Source organism: Podarcis pityusensis (genome assembly GCF_964106645.2).
Source record: "Podarcis pityusensis genome assembly, chromosome: 2".
NCBI lineage: Eukaryota > Metazoa > Chordata > Lepidosauria > Squamata > Lacertidae > Podarcis > Podarcis pityusensis.
The window spans coordinates 34,167,306-34,192,224 of record NC_138029.1 but is presented as its reverse complement, the minus strand read 5'-3'; the positions used below and the strand labels follow the sequence as shown (position 1 = coordinate 34,192,224).

At 38.9% G+C, this 24,919-nt stretch overlaps 1 protein-coding gene across 1 annotated transcript in view; it reads right to left on the bottom strand.

Annotated features, from left to right (window-relative positions):
* TMEM104 (transmembrane protein 104) overlaps positions 1-24,919 on the bottom strand; it is an 82,790-nt gene that overhangs the window by 28,350 nt on the left and 29,521 nt on the right. Inside the window, exon 9 of the mRNA XM_080993876.1 lies at positions 4,479-4,572. Within this exon, the coding sequence (XP_080850002.1) occupies positions 4,479-4,572 (94 nt within the window). The remainder of the gene's footprint in view (positions 1-4,478; positions 4,573-24,919) is intronic.

Here is a 24,919-nt window from a genome sequence, read left to right as displayed (position 1 = left end):
CTCAAGGGTGCTTCCAGAAACACCTTTGGCACCACTGCCTTGTAATGAGCCAGGAAATGCTATCTGTGCTCTTGAGTCCAAGTGGATGGAGTCTGCAAAACAGGGGTGGGGAGGCGAGTTCATTTGCTTCAGTTAAGGCCAGTGAGAGAGTTGTTAACAGCAAATAACTCTGTTTCCAAGCTGAGAAAGGATTGCTCTTCAAACTCATATTACCACTTAATAAGATCGCCATTTGCTCCAATGAGCATGGAATTCGCAAAGCTTGTGTGTGCTCAGGAAGATATTAGGTGCTGGTAAGAATCTGAACCCACTGCTGCCCTGCATAAACAGATACTGCCCTGGATGACAACAGCTCTGACTTTTCAATAAGATCACTAAGCTCTTATTTTCCTTCTTCTCTCGAAAAAAATTCACTGAAAATCATATGCACTGAATAGTCAGTAAGGCATTGCCATAGTCATTAAATTTTACCTGGGGGCAGCTTATCTTCCACTGGCCCTGAACAGGAATTAAACTAATGAACAGGTTTCTCCCTACCTGGTGCCCAAACTGTTCTCACATTTCTCATCTTCACCAAGCACTCAGAGGCAAAGCCTGGCTTGTGTACTAAGGTTTCATTATCTTACAACTTCAGGAAAGACAGTTGTCAGGTTTTCAAAGAGACAGGATGAGATCAGCATGATATATTTATACACTACACAGAGTGAAAGTTGAGTGATCAGCCCTGGATCAGTGACCTGAGAAGGAATTACGTTTTCATTCCTAATACCACTTAATGAGATCACCATTTCCAGCAAGGAAGCCAGAGCCTACAAAGATTTTATATGGTCAGGATAAAAATGGTGTGATAAGGACAGTGAAGGCTGGTTCATTAGGGCTACTGGGGCACAGCCCTCCCACTGAGTATGTCAAGGAGTTTTAAAACATTTCCTCCCCCAAATCTCAAATCCACACACACTTTCCTGTTCCCCACACATTTTATGCCTCCTTGGACTTAGAGGCATTTCTGCCAATCTCCTGTTCTCTGGCCAATCAGCTTTCTGCATCACTCAGCCAATCCTAAACCCGAATACAGCTATGGCAAAGAGGTCCCTCCCATGGATCTCTAAGCAACAAAACCAGGGGTCAGCAAACTTTTTCAGCAGGGGGTCCACTGTCCTTCAGACTATATTTTGAAAAAAAATATGAACGAGTTCCTACGCCCCCCAAATAACCCAGAGATGCATTTTAAATAAAAGCACACATTCTGCTCATGTAAAAACATGCTGATTCCTCGACCGTCCGTGGGCCAGATTTATAAGGTGATTGGGCCAAATCCGGCCCCTAGTTTGCCTACTCATGAACAAAACCATGTGATTGTTGTTTCAAACATTACAAATTTTGGATAAGATGGATTGTTTTAAGAAGTGGCAGAAAGATATTTCCAGATTTGTCTGGCAGGGCAAGAAGCCTCGAATAAAATTTAAGATATTAACTGATGCTAAAGAGAGAGGTGGATTTGCCCTGCCAGACCTAAAACTCTATTATGAATCAGCTGCTTTTTGTTGGCTGAGAGAATGGCTGCTACTTGAAGACACTGATGTGTTGGACCTAGAAGGTTTTAACAACATATTTGGTTGGCATGCATATTTGTGGTATGATAAGGTAAAAGCACATAAAGCGTTTAAAAATCATATTGTTAGAAAAGCATTGTTTAATGTATGGATAAGATATAAAGATTTGTTAGAAAAGAAAACCCCAAGATGGTTGTCACCAATGGAAGCGAAGGCACAGAAAAAACTCAATATGGAGGCCAAATGGCCAAAATATTGGGAAATTCTGGAACAAGAGGGAGACAGACTAAAATTGCAGAGCTTTGAAAAATTGAAAAATAAAGTGCAAGATTGGCTCCATTATTATCAAATAATGGAGGCATATAATTTGGACAAAAAAGTTGGTTTCCAGGTGGAAAAATCAAAATTGGAAACAGAACTGTTAGACTCTAAAATTAAGAATTTGTCAAAAATGTATAACTTGCTGTTGAAATGGAACACCCAGGATGAAACGGTGAAATCAGCTATGATTAAATGGGCACAAGATGTTGGACATAATATAATGATGGCTGACTGGGAACAGTTATGGACCACAGGTATGAAATTTACGGCATGTAATGCCTTAAGAGAAAACTTAATGAAAATGATTTATAGGTGGTACATGACACCAGTCAAGCTTGCAAAAATTTACCATTTGCCCGAAAATAAATGTTGGAAATGTAATGAGACTGAAGGTACATTCTTTCACCTTTGGTGGACATGCCCAAGGATTAAGACATTCTGGGAGATGATTTATAATGAAATGAAAAAGGTATTCATATATACCTTTCTGAAGAAACCAGAGGCCTTTCTCCTGGGCGTGGTCGGCCAATTGGTGCCAAAGAAGGATAGAACTTTTTTTATGTATGCTACAACAGCAGCAAGAATACTCATCGCGAAGTATTGGAAGACACAAGATTTACCCACCCGGGAAGAATGGCAGATGAAGTTGATGGACTATATGGAATTGGCGGAAATGACTGGCAGAATCCGAGACCAGGGAGAAGAGTCGGTGGAAGAAGATTGGAAAAAGTTTAAAGACTATTTACAGAAATATTGTAAAATCAATGAATGTTAGAAAAATGTTGGAATGAAGTTATATGGCTTCAGCAGAAATGTTATAAGGAATTAAGTATAAATAGATTAATAGAGAATTAAAGGGAAAAATAAGGTTAAAATGTGTTAAGATAATTATAGGATAGAAAGCAGAGGAAGATGGAAAGGAATTGCTGAAACAACTAATAGAAGTGGAATACAAAAAGGGAGGTGTGAGGAGGTCATGGAAATAAGTGAATGAAAGATTGAAACTATTTGATGTGTTTTAAATTGTTTTTGTTTTGTTTTATTAGTTTAAATTGTTTTTGTTAGTTTAGTGTTAGGTATTGTTTTTGTATTGTATTGTATTGTTTATTTTCTTTTTCTATGTAATGTCTAATTTGTTGGAAAGTAATAAATATTATTTTAAAAAAAACAACCAAAAAAACCCCATGTGATTGATTGGCGTGCCTGATCAGACAACCCACTTTGAAGGCTTCTACTTCATCTATTGTTATGAGAACTATATAGCACAGCCACTATAGCAGATATGGAAGGAGTCAAAACTGCTTCAGACACAGCCCCATGTGGGTAGCTTTAACTTATATCACAATCATTCATCTGTTCTGAGCATACACAGAGCTGAAGACTCTTCAGTACTTGTTGACTGAGCGCTCTTGCTTTTTGCATTTGTCTTTGATTGCCTTTTTGTGTAAAGTGAGCACCACTGGATACAAAATGAATCTCTTGTTTGTAAAACAAATGCTGTTCTTGCTTACTCATACCATTTTTGTTTCATGAATACGGACATTGGGGGGACTTGATCCATGATCCATCCATAACAATGGGATTAGAATCTCACCACCACTCCAGCCACCTACTCTGCAGTGAAAACTAAAGGTAAAGGTAAAGGGACCCCTGACAATTAGGTCCAGTCGTGACCGACTCTGGGGTTGCGGCACTCATCTCGCTTTATTGGCGGAGGGAGCCGACGTCCAGCTTCCGGGTCATGTGGCCAGCATGACTAAGCCGCTTCTGGAAAACCAGAGCAGTGCACGGAAATTCTCTTTTAAAAGGTAATGTAGCTGCCAAATAGGTGATGATTTCTCTTTAAATTCCCAATAAAGAGTTAATGGTGCATGATCAGGATTAAACATCGTATCTATTTCTGCTTTCACAACAGACTTGAAAAATGATGTTATAAAAGTGTAATAAAAAGACCTATGAACGCTACAATAATAAGTGCAGTCCCTTTTGTTAGGGTGATAATATCACCAAATACCCAGCCAACCATTTTTAAAAGATAACTGGGATATTATTAGCATGTCCAGTGTTTGTTGATCTGTCTAATCTTGGGCTCAATACCTCATTAAAGTCTTCTTCCTATATGTATGCTGCCTGCAACAAATGTATCCCAAACCTTAATTAGATTCATGAAAAACTGCTTTCGGCCGTGTGAGGCGCATAAACACATACAAATGTAGCTTCAAATTCAATTACACCTTTAAATAAAATGCATCTATCTTTGTATACTGCTGTTCCCTCTTTACTCATGAAGTTTATTATTCTCTCTAGGTTTCCAAGATGTCTAGCAATTGCAGCAACAAACCCTAGTCTCCTGGCTAAGAATCAGAGAGGTTCATGACATACAAACTAACCATTGCAGCCTGGCCAAGGGAGATACAAAGGCTAGCAATGCAGCAATTTTTGCACTGTTGGCAGTCTTGCCTATCAGCTACCATCTCACTTGCATGAAAAACTTCTCATTGAAAGCAGTCTAATGACATGACTATTGTAAGATCAGAGGAGGAACTCACAATGATATCATGATTTGTAATGTGTGTGCAGCACAGCAGTTGTTCATGGACTTACCTATCCACCTCATGAGTGATGTCAGGATCTGAAGATACTTTGTTTTCTGCACATTAAAAAAGGTGAATGGGCCCAAGAGGATGGTAAATGCTGCCTGAAATAAGGAACAAACAAAAAGTCAAGAAAATAATGGCGTTAAAAGCAAACTCACTATGTACAACTCACATAAATTGTCTCTATTACTGATAATCATTCTTTTGTTTTAAAATGAAAACAAACCTTTTTCACAGTCAAACCATTTGACTGACATCTGACTAGGGCAGAATTAGAACATTTGTGAAATTTTGGTTCATAAATATTTGCTATGACTGCTACGTAGCTCTACAAAATATTTATTTTCCATTCTTTGCCCATGTTCTGTTTAGGCTTGCATACTTGTTCTTGCTAACCTATTTAGCAGTAGTACTCTCTAGATTTTAATAAAAGATACTGTATGTCAATATTAAACACCACATACAAAGAACACATCATGGGTGGGTGGGGGGGGAGAATTAGCATATAATTAACAAAAAATGATGAGCAAAACAGTATAAATTTAGGGAAGGTGCTAAAACATCCAAAATTATTCCTGGTTGACCCCTCTACAGGTATCGAAAGTGAACAGAAGATTCCCACTTCTAAATGGTTGTTCATTCTTCTTCAATTTGTAACAGAGACCAGACTTGTTAAGTCGAACATTATACACACACACACACAGTTTTGTTTTCCATCTCTTCACATCCCCATTTTTGCCAACACAACTATGCTTTACATCACTTCAACTTCCTCTTCTTGTGGACTCTCTTCAAATAACCCAACAGAAGAGCCAGTATATTGAATGCTATCAGATTCTCTACCATTATAGTTGTTGTTATGTTTCTGAAAAAAAGTTGTAGTGGCTACCAGGCCCCTGGGTTGGGGGAGAGAGAGGCTGTATCCAATCATGACCACAATATTGAACGGGAACATTGGCCACAACAAAAAAATCACCCCAAGCTAGTCTTTGCCCTATAATACTAGTACGTGGTGCCCCCTGAGGCAAATAATCAGCTAGGGAGGGGAGGAGAAGGCAATGATTTCTCATTCAGAAAGATGTCCCCGTAAGATTCTAGTCTCCCCTCACCTGTAACTGAACTTTTATTTTAAAAAACAGCTGGAGACCCAATTTCAGATCCCCCTAACACATGTCTCTTCACTGAAAAGATTTATCCAGACCATTTTAATTTTTCAGTGGGACAAACAAAAGGGCATCATGTCAGCCCTCAAACTGTCAGATTTTCAATATTTCACATTACTAATATAGATTCTCTTCAATTTTATGGGTGTCAAGGACAATTTTTTATATTAAAGGTTACAAATTGAGACACACTTTGTCTTAATAGATATTGCAATTTATTTTGTGTAATTATATCAATGTTCTGTTCCTTTTTTTTTTTAAGGAACAGTAAAGCTGATTCTGCAAAGCAGTTTGTTAAAAGCACATAATAAAACTGCTGGGAAAAGTCCTATAGATCCATTACACTGATAGTCTAATAACTCAAATAGTTAGAGCACTATTAAATGTCAACCTTTCTTTAAAATGTCTAATTTGTAAATATTGATAAAATATTGGAAGATTAATTTTAGACCCAATTTCCATTTATTTCTACTGTCTAGACAAGCAATATTTTTTTCTTCTCTTGTTCATTCAAAATTTATAAATAAAACATCAAAACAAGGAAAGTTAGTATTATTGTAATCACCTATAATGGCAAGATAAAGAGACTAAGAAAGAGGCAGAATTTATCCTACAGTTAAAGGGCAAGTTAACCTTAGCTGCAATCCTGATTCTATATGTCAGTTCTTTATTAATTCCTATATAAAGCTGGTAGTCAGTGAGCCTGTTTAGTCTCATTCCAATGAAAGCCATAAATATTCTTCAAAGCTCTCAATAGTTCCCAACGGTGCAACAATACCGCAGCTTTGTAATACAGTTCAATATTTCAAAATCTTAGCTCTCCATTTATTTTGTGAGAAACTCATTATTTGCCATATGAGATGCTTTTATTAATCACAGTCCATCAGTCAGTAGTGCTGACTGCTTAATGAAATGAAATTTGGGGATAACATTTTTATATATGCAAATTTTCCTGTCCATAAAATACCCCCTATGTTCTTACAACAAACATCCACTTATCAAAATTCAAAATATTTTGTATAAGTAAAGTTACTAATTTATAAAGTTCTGGGGGAGAAAGCCATTTGGACCATTGAATTTGCATTGTTCTTCACTTCTGACGGTTATATACACATAATATAATAGACTTCAATCTACTGGACTAGATTTTGTCAGTGGTATGATTTGAAACTTCCTGCAACATTATTCCACCAATCATAATTTGATGAGTTATGCTTTGTTGAAGCAAGTATGTTGTCCATGGGAGAATATGAAAAATGTGGTCCAAAGTAAAATGTTAAAATATTTAATGGTTCCATCTTTAAACTACTTTATGAATATCTGATAGTTTTCCCTTTACTGAAGTCACCTATTCAAATGCATAGCCATTACCTAACTCAGATGAGTTAGGTTATTACTATTACTATTCTTAATTTTTAAACACTTGCAAAAACAAAACAAAACAAAACAAAACAAAACAAAAAAACAGCAACACCAGGGTATGGTACAGTATGCCACAGAATGACAGAATCCAACTTTCAGGTTTTAAATTTCAATATATTTTAATTAATATATAACACACACACATCATATAATCAAGTCACCTTCTTGAAAAGCATCTATTTCTGTAATATGCTTTCCAAAGAAAGGTTTATGCGAGTCATTTCATAGACCTTCTAAAATATATATTTTTATATCTGGGATAACATCTGAGGAAAATTGTATCTTCCCTAGGGATTCAAACTATAAAAAATATTTTTTCTCGTGCATCCTTTTCTCTCTCTGGGACTGCTTCCATACGTTCCTGATTTATCTAATAATCTCACACCTGTAATTCTAATGCATCTCTTGGATGAATATTTTGTTTGTCTTCATTTTCTTTATTTAGTTAAGATATTTTCGCCTTTCAGATTAGAGCATCAAGTCCATCAACAGTAAAACAATTATTATTCAGTTTCCTAATTATTTTAATCCACTAATTCATTAAAGGGATTCTTCATTATAATAAATCAGCTAATTCGTTAAAAATTGAGCCTCATATTACAAATGAAATAACAATCATTTGCATGAAATCAATAATTAACCAGTTCATTAAGCCCAATTACTTAATTCAGTTCCTTCTGCACATTTAAGTTTTATCAAATTTTAATCTCATTTTTCTTCAGAGTCATAGTTGATCATAATAGCAAATGTTTCACTATTTCACTGATTTATCCAATTATATGTTCTTCTATATGCTAATTTTTGCATGTTCTGATTGCAGGATAGTTCACAAAGCTAAAAAGAACAATGACATCATAACATCTAATTTAATACTCCTGCCTTGATTGAGAATCCTTAAAAATAAAATAAAGAATTAGCAGTATGTCTCTATAATGGCACCCCAGCTTCCCTGGGTCCTGTGCTGGGCTGGGTGAAGGAGTTCCAGCCAAGTCATCATGTATAACCCTCTGCTTATCCACCCTTCCTGTTAAACTCTCAGTACCACCAAGCAAAAGTATTTTTCTATAAGGCTTCCTTTTACCAATCAACCTAAAAATTCCCTTGTGTCTCCTTGAGAACACCTGCAAGTAGCATGGAACTTAGCTTAGACATGGGGTGGTTTTCAAATAACATAGACGTTTTATGAATTAAGACTTAAGGTTTGCTAAAATAGTTCTTAAGGAAAACAAGCTTATAAGCATTTCTGTTTTGACGCACCAGTTATACAATTTCTTATGTGGCTGCACTAGAACATTTCCTGTGACTGGTTTGTGTATTTCAACAGTATCAACTGATACTATTGATACAAAATGACTGATAATTTTGTATCAACTTAAAAATGTTATAAAAGTGACACTGAAAAGAGCGGGTTGTTTGGAATGCAATATTTACTATTATTTTACATTATTTATATCGTAATGCCACCCGGTCTGGTGAGGGGACCCTTCCCCTCTGTACTGTATTTAAGCCATGATACTGAGGGCTTTTGAAGGGCAATAAGACCTGCATCAGCAGCTGACATGTGCAAGATGCTGAGGAAGAGACTTACCATCATCACCCTCTCTGACATTTGCCTTTCGATGCTGTCAGTCTCCCCTGGAGGAGAGATATGGGAGCCAGCTGTATGTCATCTACCCCTCTCCTCTGAATTGTATTTAAGTCAGGCTCCTTGGAGTGCAGCAAGACCAGTACCAAAAACTTGATTGTTAACTCTTGTTTTTCTTTGAATTTACATATTTAAGCCTAGATAATTACTGTTGAACTTGTTCTGTGTTTGCCAAATAGTTGATTTTTATCATTTTTTAATTTACTGGCATGTTTTGTATTTTGTATATTTGTATTTCCAATGCTCTGTATTTCGATGTTTGGACATTTGCTGTAAGCCGCTTTAGGCACAGCTCATTGTGGAAAAGCGGCATTTAATCAATGATGTTTTGAGATGTATTACTCTTATTGTGTTGTGAGCCACTAAGGGCACATTTATGCAAGAAAATAGCCTGCTAATTAAAACAACCAACCAGACAGCTATGACCTACTGCTGACAGTAAAGTTCTCCATTTGCTGCTTCAGAAAATAGCTCCTCCTCTACGCCAGCCCTCTTTCTGCAGATCCCAGGGGGAGGCAATGGGACCAGTGGCTGAAAACTACTGGTCTAAAAGCAATGTGAGGATGTGAACAGGCTCAGATAAGCATCCTGAAGCTGTCTTTTGAAAACCTGCCCATTCAGAGACCCTTGACAAAATGCAGCATTAGTAGCCAAGAATAACATTTCATCTATGCAATTTTCCTTCACCGCCCAGGCAATACAACAGGATCAGAGAAAATGCACAACATGCGAAGGAGCTGTGACCTCTTTATGCTGATTTGCTATCACTGGGGAATGAAGTACTACTCCACCAAAAGTCTCTAATTAACTAAGCTATATAATAATGAGAAGAGGGCTTTAAAGAACACTCAAAGAATGTCAAGAGGTTTGAAATGTGAGTGAGCGTGGACTGAGCTAAGTGAAATAGAATCCTATCCCAGAGGGATTATTTTTATTGGCAAGGGAAGAGGGTGGGGAAAAGATTACTAATAAAGAGATACATTGATCCATTCAGCTTATGTTTTCTTTTCTGTTCCATGTATCAAAGTTCTAAATATAAAGAATAAGTGAAAACTTCCGTAACTATGCTTGCACAATTAGAATTAAAGTGGAAAGTGTTATGGGACGAAAGCATACATCTAATGGGCTGTATTTCTGTTTTAATTTGTTTTACCTAGCTGCAGTAGCTGATGGCACAGTATGTATGTCTTATTTACCTGACTTCCCTCTGGCGAAGGCACTGCATATCAGGATGGAGAGATGGGGGGGGGGGGGCGAGAATGAGGATGTGATAAGGTCAGCACCAGCTGGATCAAAGGATTGGTTCTACTTGCATGCTAGTACTGCACTGACCTCACCACTGCGTCCTCCTACCCCCATGAAGCAGTGACTCAGCAGGAAGGAGGTCAGGTAAGTGGTACAGCCCCACAATACTGTTCACTACTGCCCAGCAACAATTCAATGTCAAAGCATCCCATGGTAGCTTGGGGAATCAGTGACAAACAGACATGGAGACTGAAGTTAACACTTAGGTTGTCGCAGCAGAAGCACTTTGGTTGTCCCCTCCCATTCATGCCTGGTTTAGAGGCAATCTAGAAGCAATACTAGCACAATATGCTCAACTGCAGTTAAGATTCTCATATGCTTCCCTTTCTCACTGTTCTATTAACAATGATTATTTGGTGCACTCCAAAACACATGACCACAGCAAGTAGATCGAAAAGTTGCATCAGTACCAAAAGAAGAGCAGCCATCTTTTAAATCTGGAAGTTATTATTCAGTTCCCAGCCCTTCTTCCTTAGGAACACACAGTCAAACAATTAACACAACCCCCTTCAAAAAGAGATGATTAGCTCATACATCAAAAAGAGCTGAAACAAAGAGACAGACAAGGGATGTGGATAATTAAGGAACAGGTGTTCTCTGCAAATTAGAACACACCAGAACCAACTGGCAAAAACAGCACCTTGGCCCAGCAGAAGGACGGACGGAGAATCCCCAATGGACGAGGTGACAGGGTTTGAATCCTGTAATTGCCTCAGATCAATTGTTGCTTTAGGGTGCAAAGGCCTGTCTGGAAAGCCTAGTTTACAGACATATTTGCGGCAGCAAACTCAGAGAAAACTGCTGCCTGATCAGTTGCTATGAGGGTAGATGTCAGAAGGGTTTTAAAGTAAACCCTTCTGAGACAGTTTTGTAATCTTACTTGCACATGGTTATAAATTCTCAAACAATCACCACCATATCCTCTCCCACTGATCAGCTTCAGAGTACATCTTCAAATACACCCTCTCCTTCACTCAGTTGATTATCACAGAGAAATAACATATAAATCATTGTACCTGAACTATGGATCTATTTCCCAATCCCTTTGATTAAGAAAATATATATTTTGCTCCTAATGAGTCTCAAATTGAGCCAAAAGGCATGATGAATTTGCTTCTCTAACTGTCCAGTCCCCAAGATAAGGATAATCAGAGAGGAGGTAGAAATGTTTAAACATTTTTTTCAAAAGGGGTTCATGTCACTAACTGCCATTAGCAGGCACAGTGGAGCTATGTCTGTCATAAACCAGCAAAAAGTACAGTCCCAAAATAAAGTTCTCACATGCAGGGAGATTGACGAATGAACCACAGGTAACAATTAAAACCATTTCCTAAGGAATGATTGTTAGTTTTGCAATAAAATACACTGTGAATAGTTCACAAATAGGAAGACCAGCATAATTTTTATTTCAGAAACAAATATTCTAAAAGCTAAGACTTTTGCATCCTGCTATCAGGGAAATGAAAAGCAAATGAACTTTAATTATCTCTTGTGTTAAAAAGCAAATCATTAGTGTATGAAAACCTAGGGTTCATCCACACTTTTAATTGTCCTGATGCTTTCTCCCTGGAAAACCCACTGTTTACTGTGGCATCAGAGCAAATTTCAATCAGGTTTTTTCTGGATTGATGTTTGCTCCAATTTAGCACTAAAGAATAGGTTCTCCAGGGGAAAGCAGCAGGGAAAAGGCAAAACTGCTTGGACCCATGCCTAGAAAGCATAGGGCAAGCAGAAAACCACTTGGATCTGTGCTTTGTAGGCACAGGACAAGCAGAAGTTTGGACAATAAAAACTAAATAAAAAAGAAGTGTGGATGAGCCCTTATAAAAAGGTAAAGGACCCCTGGATAGTTAAGTCCAGTCAAAGGCGACTATGGGGTTGCGGCGCTCATACAGCAACTCTGATCATGAAAAGAAATAATAATTTACAGGATGTGCATTATACTCATGGACAGAAGTAGGCCACACTCCTATTTAAGGTAGGTTGCAGCAATGACATAACTAGCATTTGTGTCTAATGATTTAGGCTGCAATCCTAACCCTACTTACCTAGGAGTAAGCCCCACTGAATTCAATAGGACTTCTGAGTTGACGTGGTTAGGACTGGGCTGTAAAAGAGAGAAAACAAAGAAAGGGTGGCCAGATGCAGATATGGGCAGCTCCCCTGCACTTTTACAATTTACATGGAAGAGGGAATTTCAAAAGAAGTGGGTTTTCTCATCTTCTGTACTCCCTTCTGTATTCTTAAGATGCAACTGAGCATCTTAGAGAGAAAAAGAGGAAGACAGCAATATATAATTAAAAATAAAAGTTTATCTCCAAGTAGTAGTCAAAGATGGGGTCCAAGGTCTGAAGGGGTTCAAGAATATTGAGGTGGAGTCAAAAGTCAAGGATCCTGTTCATGGTTGGGTTCCTGACACGACTTAAGGTTTTAACTTCACTTTTTCTTCAGAAAAAGAATATATTTTGTCTGCACTAGCTCAATAAATATTAAGCATCAAACCTTTAAAGCTATAAAGCTGTAGCTAAACTCACAGAATCCTAGTTGGCACTTCAAGAGTTCTGGAATTGGCAGCTTACATCCCAAGCTACCTATTTTAGAAATATCTAAGGCATTTATCACCCTGCCTGCTAAGCTTTAGCAAATTAACCTGAGGTGGAACAAACAGGCAAATCTTCAAATTGGAGCACATTACTTAACCCTGGTGGTTTACAACTGACAACAATCGATTCAGAAGAAAGGTTCATATCAAACTGAACAAGATAAGAAATTATGCCTGCTTTTCAATCATGAGCCGCATATCCATTTATTACATCCTTTGCTGTTAGCAAGGAGAATATTTTTAAACCAAGATCAAGCAAGGCAGTTATTCTTATCTACAGGAAAACTCCTATAAGCTCTATTTATTGCTCTCTCTCTCTTGAGCAGGAGTGGGGAACTTCTAACCCATGGGCCTACCAGGGCCTCCTATTTGGCCCAAAGCACACCCACACACCCTTCACATGAAATCATATGTCAAGGCACAGGTAAACCAGCAGGCCAATTTAAAAGGAAGACTCAGGAATGAATTCTAAAATGAACTCCTAAATCTTTCTTTCCAGCTGTAGCTTGAATGTAAGCTAAGGCTGCAAAAGAAGAAACTCATAATCTGGAGTGCATGCAGAGTGCACTCCTAATTCTTCTTGTGCATGCCATGGATTCAAAGTCACATCACCTGACACCAGGTAATGGAAGCCCCTTCCCCACTCTAAGTGGCCTGCAGAATGTAGGCCATTTTGAATCCTGCCCACCAAGCAGGATCCAGTTTCTCACCCCTGTTCCGGAATGACAAACATTGATCAAAGGCTACTGAAGTAACCAACTAGAAGCTCTGCACTAAAATGAAGAAGTCAGTTTCCTTATAAGTATCTTGCATATGAAACTAGACCAACCCAGCACACAATAGAGTGAGATGGCAACAGTTTTGTATCTTTTGCTGAATATTTTGTTTCCAATCAGAGTTAGTAGCTAGGTGATCCAGGAGGCAGAGGAGGAGGAGGAAGAAACATAGTTTATCTCTCTAAACTGCCTCCAGGCTAGTGAGAGAATGAGCAGCAGGCCAGCTTACAGAGCTGGAAAAGTGTTGACGTACTAAAGTCTGTTATTACCTCCCAAAGTCAACATTCGTTTATGTGCCTGTACCAGAATTCAGAATCTCACCTTCTGCATCTGTTGCCATCAATATTTTAAATTACATTCTTTTATTAGATAACAATATAATATCTTGGGCTCAGCTGAACCATCTTGCTGCAAACACCAAGACTAGGCAGTTAGTAATAGAATTCCATACATAAAATGTTTAAAGGGTTACATTACAAGTATGTAGCTTACTCATTCTTCCAATCTAAAATTCAGTTCTCAACACTTCCGCAGCAATTAGTGGTTTGTTTTTATTTTTAAAAAAATCTCATGAAAATTCAACAGTCTTTTAGTGCGAATTTTTATTAACGCATTTCTGTATGCAATTTCCCCTAATATGCTGTATTTTTGTATGTTATTTACACTAATACATGCATTTATATGCACACTTAATCTTAGTTTATGTTTTCTGTACACCTTATTTGGCTGCAGAATTGCATTGCAAAATTCAGAGAGGTACAAATTTTGAGTGAAGGCTGTGTTTTAGTTTCACATATGCTTTCAGAGAATGCAGATTTCCTAAGTTTACCTTTAAATACGAACTGAATCAAATTTATCCACCAACCCTACCTACTCTTACCAATGAAATGTGGTTATTTTTAAACAGCCCTTTTCCCATACAAGAGCAGTATAGAGTCTCACATTTTTCCAATGTCACTTAATTGTGTGGGGGTTGGAGAAATACTACTGCCTGCACTGGCAAGGCTACTGCCTGGCCTACAGCTGCGAGGTGTGGGGCAGTAAAAACCAACCGTGTACTTTAAGGAGCAGAAAAACAGAATGTCCTTCAATAGAGGATAAATAACAGCTCTGCTGAAGATCTCTTCGACAAAGGACATTAAAATGTTGTGATAGCGTTGAAGGTTGAATAAGATCCTTGGTAGATGTGTAAGCAATAATAAAGCCAGTAAGCAAAGTTATGTTGCTGACAGAGGCAAGCACCTTAGATGTTTTTAAACTGCCCATTCTGCAAACTGACCCAGAGTTCACAAGGTAGCTAACGGCCTAAGTAACAAGCTCTGGAGTTAGTTGCTGGTAAGCACTAGGCCATTTAAGGAGGTACTAACGTGCTTCAAATCACAATAAAAGTGTTTCAATCGCCTTAAAAACAATTTCAAGTATAGCGCTTCTATTTACTGCTCCAAAAACTAGTCATCATTGCTGGTTTAGTCTATCTGTTTTCAGCCTGTAAGGCCATTAGCAATAGCTGGTGGAGTAATTTTATGACAAAACCCCCAGCAACTACTGTCCTTATGCCCCCATTACAGAAGCTGTGAACACTGCAAAGGCATCGCACACATTGATATTACAACCAATCAATTGCAAATATCAGGAGCAGAAAATGGGCCCAAGTCCCCTCTTGATCTGATGGCCAACACTCCCTTGAACACTCCTTCCTGAACCTTGCATGCCATCTGTCTTGTCTTTGCAGTTTGACAGTTGATATGCTTCTCCCTCTCATATGAATTCTGATCTTCAGCAAAAGCACCAGATGGCTCTTGAGCTAAAATCTAAGCTTTATCCTTCACAGTTTTATGATACAAATCACAGGAAACAGAAGATTCCATCAGCTTGGGCAGCACTCTCCAAAAACCTTTGGAAGGCTTAAATTATAAAAATTAAGAGCTATGATAGCTGTTATGATGCTGATATCTAAGAAAATAGAATGTCAATTTTGTAATTTGCAAGTTATTGAAGATGCTTTTAAAAATGAAAAAAAAAGACAGAGAAAGTAAATGTGCTTCACCAAGAAGGCTCAGATGCAAGCTGGATTTTAAATGGCATTTTTGCTGAATGGCGAAACAAATCATCAGAAATCAATTTTCTCAATTCCATTGTACATACTGCATGGTTTATGATACAATTGTCTTATTCCATGCTTAGCCACACTTAAAAACACCTATTCAGCATTATGATGATTATAATTCTTAGGCTCAAAAGTGACAAATGTTTTTATTAACTTTCGAAATAGGTATAAATAAGGCTACCAATTAATTTCTGAACCTTTAGAATGTGTATCCTATGCATATAAAGGATTTAAAAGTAATTAAAATTTTGGAATAGAACCCAGTACCAAGAGCTAGGGAAACATACTCCTGCCCTGATTTAAAAAGCTTGTTGTAAGGATTAGATTGCTAATCTAATCAACCTGGCCTCGGCGTCTTCTTTCTTTCCAATGAAAGAAGGGGACAAAAACTGAATCATTTGAAGATAATGAACTGCTGTGCTCATTCACAGTTAAGGAATGCTCACATTAGTGCAATATTATGATGAAAGCATGAATTGTCATTGTCAACTATGTCATCTTTACTATAAATTAAAAGACCAGCTTTTATCAAAGCCTGATATAGTTTAACAAAAATTATTAAACTCAGTGAGTTGCATCCTGTTTCTCCCTTGCTATGTTTAAAAGACCCAGAATGTTTTTCAGAAAGCAATTTGACAAAAGGAATGTGGTTCCTAGCACTAATAGAACGAAGTCATAGCAAACAGCAAGCTTGCATCTATAGTGCAAATATGCTTCCATTGTCATTTTTTACGTGTGTGTGTGTGTAGAAATACAGACACTGCCAATTTTCTAAGGTGACTGTTTAATTCTTCAATGCCTGAGTATTTATGGTGCAGTATCTTGTAATCACTTTAGCGCCTCCTTGGCTTCCAACCTTCTCCATTCTGTATCTTCTAATTACATCAACACAGAGGGGGAAGGGAAGAAAAGCAAATGACTACAAGAAAACAGCTGAAATGTGCCAAACTGCTTCTACTGTACAAAGCAACACATGGGGGTGTTTTTGTTTCTTTCTATGTTACATATTTTTGTGTTTTTATATTGTAAGTCGCTCTGAGATCCTCAGATGAAAGACAGTATGGAAATTTAATGAATAATAACAATATCCTAAGTCTGCTCTGCAAGAGTTGTATTTGCTCTCAAAAGATGACAAAATGTTTCTCTAAAGTTTGCATCAGCAATGGACTAAAGGTAAAAATTAATTCAATGAATATATGAGTTTGCCCCATAGGTAGTGAAACCACAGGGAAGGATATTGGTTTTGCTATTTAACTGCTATTTCTAGGTTTTTAGGACTGTGTGTGTGTCTTCCAACTTTGTACCTCAGCTTCACACATCCCTATCTCAAATATCAGTATGGCCAATGCTTTATCTGTATTGTTTATTTGGGTTGAGATAATTCCCTGGTTCTTTTGTCTGAACAAGCAGTGGTACACGTACTAAGGTGGAACTAGCCAGCTACCTTGTGTTGCTGTTACTTACCTAGGCAGGGCTGAGGCAAGGCAGAGAAGTAGTGATGTTGGGGCCATACACTTGTAGTGGCAAGAGCACTGGACTGACATTGATATTCCCCCTGGTGCCCTTATGTGGCCCCAATAGGGCCACTGCCTGCCCAAACAAACACCAGCAATGTCAGTGTCGCTGGTCTGAACCCAAGCTAGACCATGCCACTGGCAGGGATGGAATCCAAATCTGCCACTGCCATTAGAATTGCAAAATTAATTGAATTTGACTTATTGATGCACATGCACACTTGTACAATAAGCATTCAGGAGAAAAAATTAAATTTGTGTCCCCCCCCCAAACAAAATTACGTTATGATTACTAACATACATTGTCAAGTACAGATCTCACAAGTTTAGGTGTCTTGATCTGTTTTCTTCATCACTGAGGGTGCAGTGTATTTACCACAAACACTAAGTTTAGACAACTCAATAAACTCTGCTCCCCAAAAGGACGCCTTCATAGGCTTATCCCATTATTTGGCTGGTGAATAGTTGCTCCCTTAGGACAGAAATTATTTTGTTTGGTAGTTCAGCACTCTCACAGTCCTCAGGGGCTGCCTGTATCAGGACCATTTAAGTATTCATCTATTTTTCATCCTACTCTCCTAGCTCCAACCTCACTTTGAGGGCACAATACCTATGAACTTGGCTCCATATCTTTTAGCATTCCACAAGGAGGTTAAGACAGCACTACCTCAATGTGTCTTTAACTGCTAGCTCTTTTATTTAGTTTGCTGCTTTTATTCTAATTTATTTTTTGCTTTGAGGTTTTATTTTGTTTGCATGATTGTTTTATTATTCTAACATAATTTAATTGTAGGCTGCTTTGAAATCCCTTTTTTAAACATAGGTGTATGGAAATCCAGTAAAATAAAGCACCTCTGTCGATATAGTTACTGTACTGCAAAAGTTTAAGACAGTGGTTTTCAACCAGTGTGCTACAGCACCCTGGGGTGCCTTGAATGATGGTCAGGGTGCCGTAGGCAACACTGGCCTCTGTCCCTCTTTCCTTCCCTCCCAAAGGCTTGCACAGCTGATTATTGCAGCAGCCCTGGCTATAAGCTCCACAGACGAATGGTGCCTCTGGGAGGCACCAACTCTTTGGGGCAGGGGGGACAGCTCAGAGACTGGGGCTGCCCAGAGGACTCCGAAAGAGGGGAGACTGGAGAGGAGGCTGAGGGAATACTTCACAAGGGAGGGTGTTTGCAAAAGGTTGAGAGGCTGCCAGCTCTGCAGGCAAGGGGTGACATAACTGGGCTCCTGAACCCCACAAGGGTGCCTCAGAAAGAATGTAGTTGGTTAAGGGAGCCATGGACTCAAAAAGGGTAAAAACCTCAGGTTTAAGTGTATAAGCTGTAAGCCTCCAATTCAAATCTCAGCCACGACACCCAAGTAAGAAGGCAAAAGGGATATAAACAGTTATTCTGATTTCCATGAATTCAAAATCCTTGAAGGTTTAACAGCTGAGTACCCTTTTAATGCCAAAATTGTGTCACTTCTTTTCTTTTCAATAAGAAAGGTTTGAAGTCACATAACACAAGCTTTTCAGATTTATTATTACTATAATGTGAAATAGCAACTTAATTTTGGAATGGAAGAAGGATCAATTCCAAGGAACCATGAGGGGCGAATACAATTAGTTGTTAACAGAGAGAACATTAAATTCAAAGACCTGGCAAACCAATGTAATATCAACTAAGAAAAATTTTCAGTGACTGCAGCTTCTTGCCCCGTTTGACATTATTGAATGTACCAAAATTCTCTCATGCACTCAAATATTAAAACCAGAGTAGACCTGTCCTCATTTGCCTCCAGTCACTCAAATGAGATGCCCATGAAGAACTGTAGATATTCTTTAATCTAAAGTGCTGGGAGACAGTACCCACACTTTAAAAAAAAAAAAAAAAGCCCCCCCCCCCAATAAACCTGATCTCAGACATATAGAATATGTGCAGCCCCATCAAAATAGTTAATTTCATCTAAGGCACTTGCTTCATAAGACTCATTGCTATAATACACAATTACCTTCTTTTGGCTAATCTAGATATACTTTGATGTCACCAAATTCTTTTAAGGACAGCAAATCTTTGTTGAAAGGCTGCCACACTGTGGTTTAGCATGGCAAACTTTCAGTATATGTTCCCAACTGCTGCAGCTGAGCTGCAGCTCTTTGGACTGGATTGCCTCTTAAGTAAGTAGTCAAACTATGCCCCTTGGCATAGCAATGCAAGACAAATATTTCTTCTCTGTATAGGCCATGGTTATGGTGTTTGGAACGGGACAACTGATTGCAAAAGCCCTTTCTTAAGACCATTCTTCCAGAAAAGCTCAGAGTCAGAATGAGTGACAGCATAATCCAGGCTTCAATTAAAAAGAATAGAAAAATTTCACATCATGAAGTACAGAGACATCTCTGTACAAAGAACACATTCAGGTCCAGTGTGTTATCAATCTCTCTGTAAAGAGAGACAAGCTAATCCTTTAAAGCCAGCAGTTTCTATTTTCCTGAAGTCTCCCTTCAATGCAGATCCAAGGATCAGTTCCCACCCTGGAGCACTAAGGTACCTGAGCTTTCTGTTGTCCCAACTCAACAGTGTCATCAAGAAGGAAACAAGAAATCAAATTCATCCCCTCAGAAGCCGATTTTAAAGGACCCTGAGGTTTTACTTGCAGAACAGGGAGGAGAGGAAATCTGCCACTATCTCAGCTATGTCAAATTAAGCAAAAGCTCAAACAGGTCATTTATCTGTCTACAACTTTGGGTTCAGGCTGGAAATAATAGGCTGAAAGAAAAAGGCTATAAAATAGTAGGACTGAGTTGTCTTTGAAAAGCAGGCAATTGACAGAATGAATTTACGAAGTTAATGGAAGACTAATGGCCCTGAAAGAAGGGAATGTCATATTAACAGGCCTGCATACTAAGTTCTACACCAAGAAGTAAGGAACTGCATTCTTCTACTATCAGAGGGTGAGAGAATAATAATTACAGAATCACATAGATGGTGATCCCAGGGTTTGGAGCAACCTGGGCTTGCAAAGTGCAGTCAAGCAGATTTCTCAAAGCTAATGTCGTTGAAGCAAGTGACAACTCATCAGTTTCTCAAAATTATGGTATGGACAAAGAAAACCAGTTAGTTGTGGGCATTTAGCTCAATACTTACAGTATTTTTCGCTCCATAAGACGCACTTTTTTCTTTTCTTTTTTATAAAATATTTATTAAGGTTTTCAAAATATTACAAAATAAAAATAGAAAAAAGAAAAATACAAAATAAAAATAGTTAAAAACAAGTCAATCTTTCCATTACTTATTTTTCATTAGCTTGTTTCCCGGACCTCCTCACGCCTCCCTTTTTTGTATTCCAGTTCAGTTTGTTGGTTCAGCAAATCCTTCCCCTCTTTGATTATTCTAATCTTTAATCTTAAAGTATTGTAACATTAAATTTTTACCTGTTAGTAATCCATTTTTCATATTCCCTTATAATATTTCAGCTAAAAACCATTTAATTTCTATCCAACATCATTCTAACATTCATTTTCCATATTTCATAATATTCTGTCGTTACATTACCTTAAACTATTTTAATCTTATCTTACTATAAAAAAACCTTGAGACTTAAAACTTAAATCTTATTTTTACCAACTTCCCATAACCATGATATTCTTGCATAATTCTTTAAACATTTTTACTAAAGCCAAGTAATTTCATTCCAACATTTTTCTAACATTCATCAATTTTATAAAACAGTCCTAGTAGTGAAAAAAAGAAATAAAAACAAATCCAATCTTCATCCAGCGTCCCTTCCTCCTGGTCCCGGGTTTTGTCAGTCCTTATTATCCCATCAATCTGGTGCATTAACCTGGTAATCTTATATCCGAGGCCCTTAAGTCCCTTCCATGTCCCTTCCGCAGCTCTTCTTCATATTTATAGCTGTATTTTCCTTTGTCTCCTGCTCCTTTCACTCGTGGGAACTCCAACTTAGCAGTATTTTTGACCCTTCTCAACAGATCAGCCCCTTTTCCATAATCGACACTAAATTCCATGTGGTATTTAAAAACATGTTTCAGAATCCCTCCAAAATTAAGTGCCCCCACAATCCCAAACATCTCACGGCCCATTGCCAGACTTGAAAAGCCCAATTTCATAGGAGGGTCTATCCAACCCCCCATTTCCAAACCAAACATAAGACGCACTTTTTTCTTCCTAAAAAGTAAGGGGAAATGTCTGTGAGTCTTATGGAGTGAATGCATGGTTCCTGGAGCTGAATTGCCCAGCGGCAAAAAGAAGATTATGCTTTTTTTTTTTTTTTAAAGAGGGAAGCGGGTGTTGAAACAAAGCACGGATCACATGGATCCTCAGGATTTTTGCTTTGGGTCACCCTAAGATCACCAACAGATCACATAGCATGTCCATGGCTACAGCCTGCACCAAAAAAATCATGCACCCACTGTTGCATGGGGCCACAGTGGAGCAAAAATGTGGTTACAAAGCACAGATCCACATGGATTCTCAGGATTTTTGCATTGGGCTACCCCAAACTCACCGTCAAATCACATGTCTGTGGCCACAGCATGAACCACAAAAATCATACATCTACTGTTTTGTTCAGAATGTTTTTTTTTTCTTGTTTTCCTCCTCTAAAAACTAGGTGCATCTTATGGTCAGGTGCGTCTTATGGAGCGAAAGATATCCTTTCACGCCCAAAGTCCATTTTGGGGGCCGGTCAATTTAACCCTGCCCCCATGGCAGTATATGTCCTGGGTTAAAAAATAAAAAAAGAGCTCAACAATTTTGGGGTGAAATTGTACAAATAGCTCAACAACTTCAAACCTAAAAAAATCTTAATAATTTTGGTTGGTCCTCATGCATGTTCACTTCATCAAATCTGGCCCTCTTTGAAAAAAGTTTGGGCACCCCTGCCTTACAACATTCATGCCTCTCACACCTGCTCTAGTCAAAATTGTATCAAGGTGTGTGCATACACTTCCTCAACTCCACGTTACTTTGTGCAGTTATGATAGAACTTTTATTTCCAAATATTTTAAACATAAAGGTTAAAGGTAAAGGTACCCCTGCCCGTACGGGCCAGTCGTGTCCAACTCTAGGGTTGTGTGCCCATCTCACTTAAGAGGCCGGGGGCCAGCACTGTCCGGAGACACTTCCGGGTTACGTGGCCAGCGTGACGAAGCTGCTCTGGCGAGCCAGCACCAGCGCAGCACATGGAAACACTGTTTACCTTCCCGCTATAAAGCGGTACCTATTTATCTACTTGCACTTAGGGGTGCTTTCGAACTGCTAGGTGGGCAGGAGCTGGGGCCGAAAGACGGGAGCTCACCCCGCCGCGGGGATTCGAACCGCCGACCATACGATCGGCAAGTCCTAGGCACTGAGGTATGATAGAACTTCTATTTCCAAAACTTTTGTAAATCTGCAATTAAAAGGCAACAAACAAAGAGCACTTTCAAGGCTTAAGCACGCCTAAACTAGAGTCAGTAACCAGTCAAGTGAACTATCAAATACTGTAAACTGACCAGTCAAGTGATGCTTATTTAACTATCACAAAAAATTGTTAAATATTATCTGAAGCCAAGACTACCAACGTGTTACAAAGTGGTTGCTTCTCTGTGTACTTCATTATGGTGTCATTTTGGGGCAAGGGCAGGAATAAGGGCTGCTTGTCACCTAGCCCACAAGCATTTCTTTGGTGGTTTTATTGAAACTGATCAGGTAAAGCTGAAATTTGGCACAGATGCTCGTCTGGTCCCCTTAACTCAATACATAAATAACAACCACTGGCAGAGTTGCAAGGGCCACACAATTCAAAATGGTGGTTTGCAGGTGTGTTTTTTTAACTGTGATTTTGCAGTTATGAACATTAAACAGGATTCACTACTTTCCAGGCCAAACAGTGCAAATACAAGAGAACACATACTGATGTGTACATGCAAATATCCATATAAATTAACATGAAGCATAACTACCGGCATTATCTTAACTAATTATAAGGCCCTTGCAACTCTGATGATCTCTGGCATTTAATGACATCAGAATGAAAATCTATGCCAACACAACAGAATTGATTATACATACAATTCATTGTTTCAAGATGCATGCTTGCCGCCACCTTGCACTGCAAGACCCATGCAACTCTGACAATACAGTGGTACCTCTGGATGCGAACGGATCCATTCTGGAGCCCCGTTCACATCCTGAAGCGAACATAACACGCAACTGCGCTTCTGGTTTTGCCGCTTCCGCACATGAGCGTCTGCGCATTTTGAGCGTCTGCGCATGAGGCGAAACCCGGAAGTAACGTGCTCAGTTACTTCCGGGTCGCCACAGAGCACAACACAAAAATGCTTAACTTGAAGTGTATTCATCCTGAGGTATGACTGTACACAGAAAAGATTTGCTCAGAGACAAGGACAAATGGACAAGGCTCCCAAAAGAGGGTTTCCTGCATGTTTTCTGTTACAAAAATGCCCATAAGATGTTACTGAGCTGCAGCATAAATATGCTACATCTTTTGCTCTCACTGATCGCTATGGTCTAAACCTATATTTGATACTAGGTGGGTCCCTATCCTGATCATGGTGCTCCAGTGTATATGAATCCTTTAATTATGTTTTCATACAATGAAAGTACCTGGCATATTCAGCTTTGGTATCTCAATAGAGAAGACTCCTTTGAATGTATAAGGCAGCCTCTGTTCTCTTCATATCAAAAAAAATTTTGTGTGTGTATGAACTGCTCAGAGCCAGATGGGATAGCTGCTATAAAATCCGTCCCTGTGGACAGGCTTCATTCAACCAGCCTTGCCCTCTGCACAAAGGCCATTTGGGTTAAATAGTGATAATAACCATACCAATTAGTATTAACATGCAAGGAAGACAGACTGCCTTTAGAGGCTTGTACTTGTATAAAGCAAAGAGGGGGAAAGGAAATTTTACAAGTCTGTAAGCAAACAAGGAGAGACCAGACATACAAAAGCAACTAAACTAAACAATGACACCCTGACTAAGGAAGCCTGCTAGAGTCTTCTTTGTCTCTCAGATTGTACCATTTCTAAGTACAGTACCAGTATTTTCATGCATTCCTATGGCCCCATTATTTCCCCCGCCCCTGCAGAAAGCTCTACAGAACCCAATGACCTGGGTGGAGCGAGCACGTTTCTGCAATTCTATCTGTTTTTTCTAGAATCCATATAAACCTCCACCATCTCACTTTCACCAGGGCTGGTTTGTGTGAAAGGGTTGGTTGTACTGGCATCAACAGGAGTTGATGAAGGGAAGGACTGGTTGGCTGGGAGATCTTTCACAGCTTTTCATCGCAACCCAGAGATCTTCACACAACTGTTACTGGTTTGCAGGTGTGCACCAGGAGATCTGCACACATCCAGCACACATGGATGTTGCTGGGATGAGGTGACCCAGAAAGAACAACAAGTTTAGAAGTGGGGCTCAAATGTCAGAGACATTTGGGAAACATTTGCCCCCTAAAAAAAATAAATCCGAAAAAACAACAACAACCAAGCACACTTCTTACTCTCTACCAGTCCAGGCATAACGAATGTGATTTCCATAAGTTCAATCAGAGCTTCAGTATAGAAAGCTAGATACACCAACCATAGTGAGAAACTATGTAATCATAGTTTTCTCATGTCCCAATGCCCAGGTGGTGGCTAGGGCCATGGCACAACCCTCCGGTGACTCTAGGGGAAAGCTTCCAGTTGATTCACATCAACAAGCTCCCCCTACAGGTTGTTAACCCTCGTGTGACTCCCTGCAGAGCGGGCAGGAGTCAAGCATAGTCTGTTCGGATCCAACGCCTAAGCCAATATCAGTCACATTCTGTAAACAATAAAGTTGTGGCCTTTTTTAGCCCATTAACCTAAAATACTTGTGTCCACGTGTCTTATTTCATCACAAAGAGGGAGCAGAGC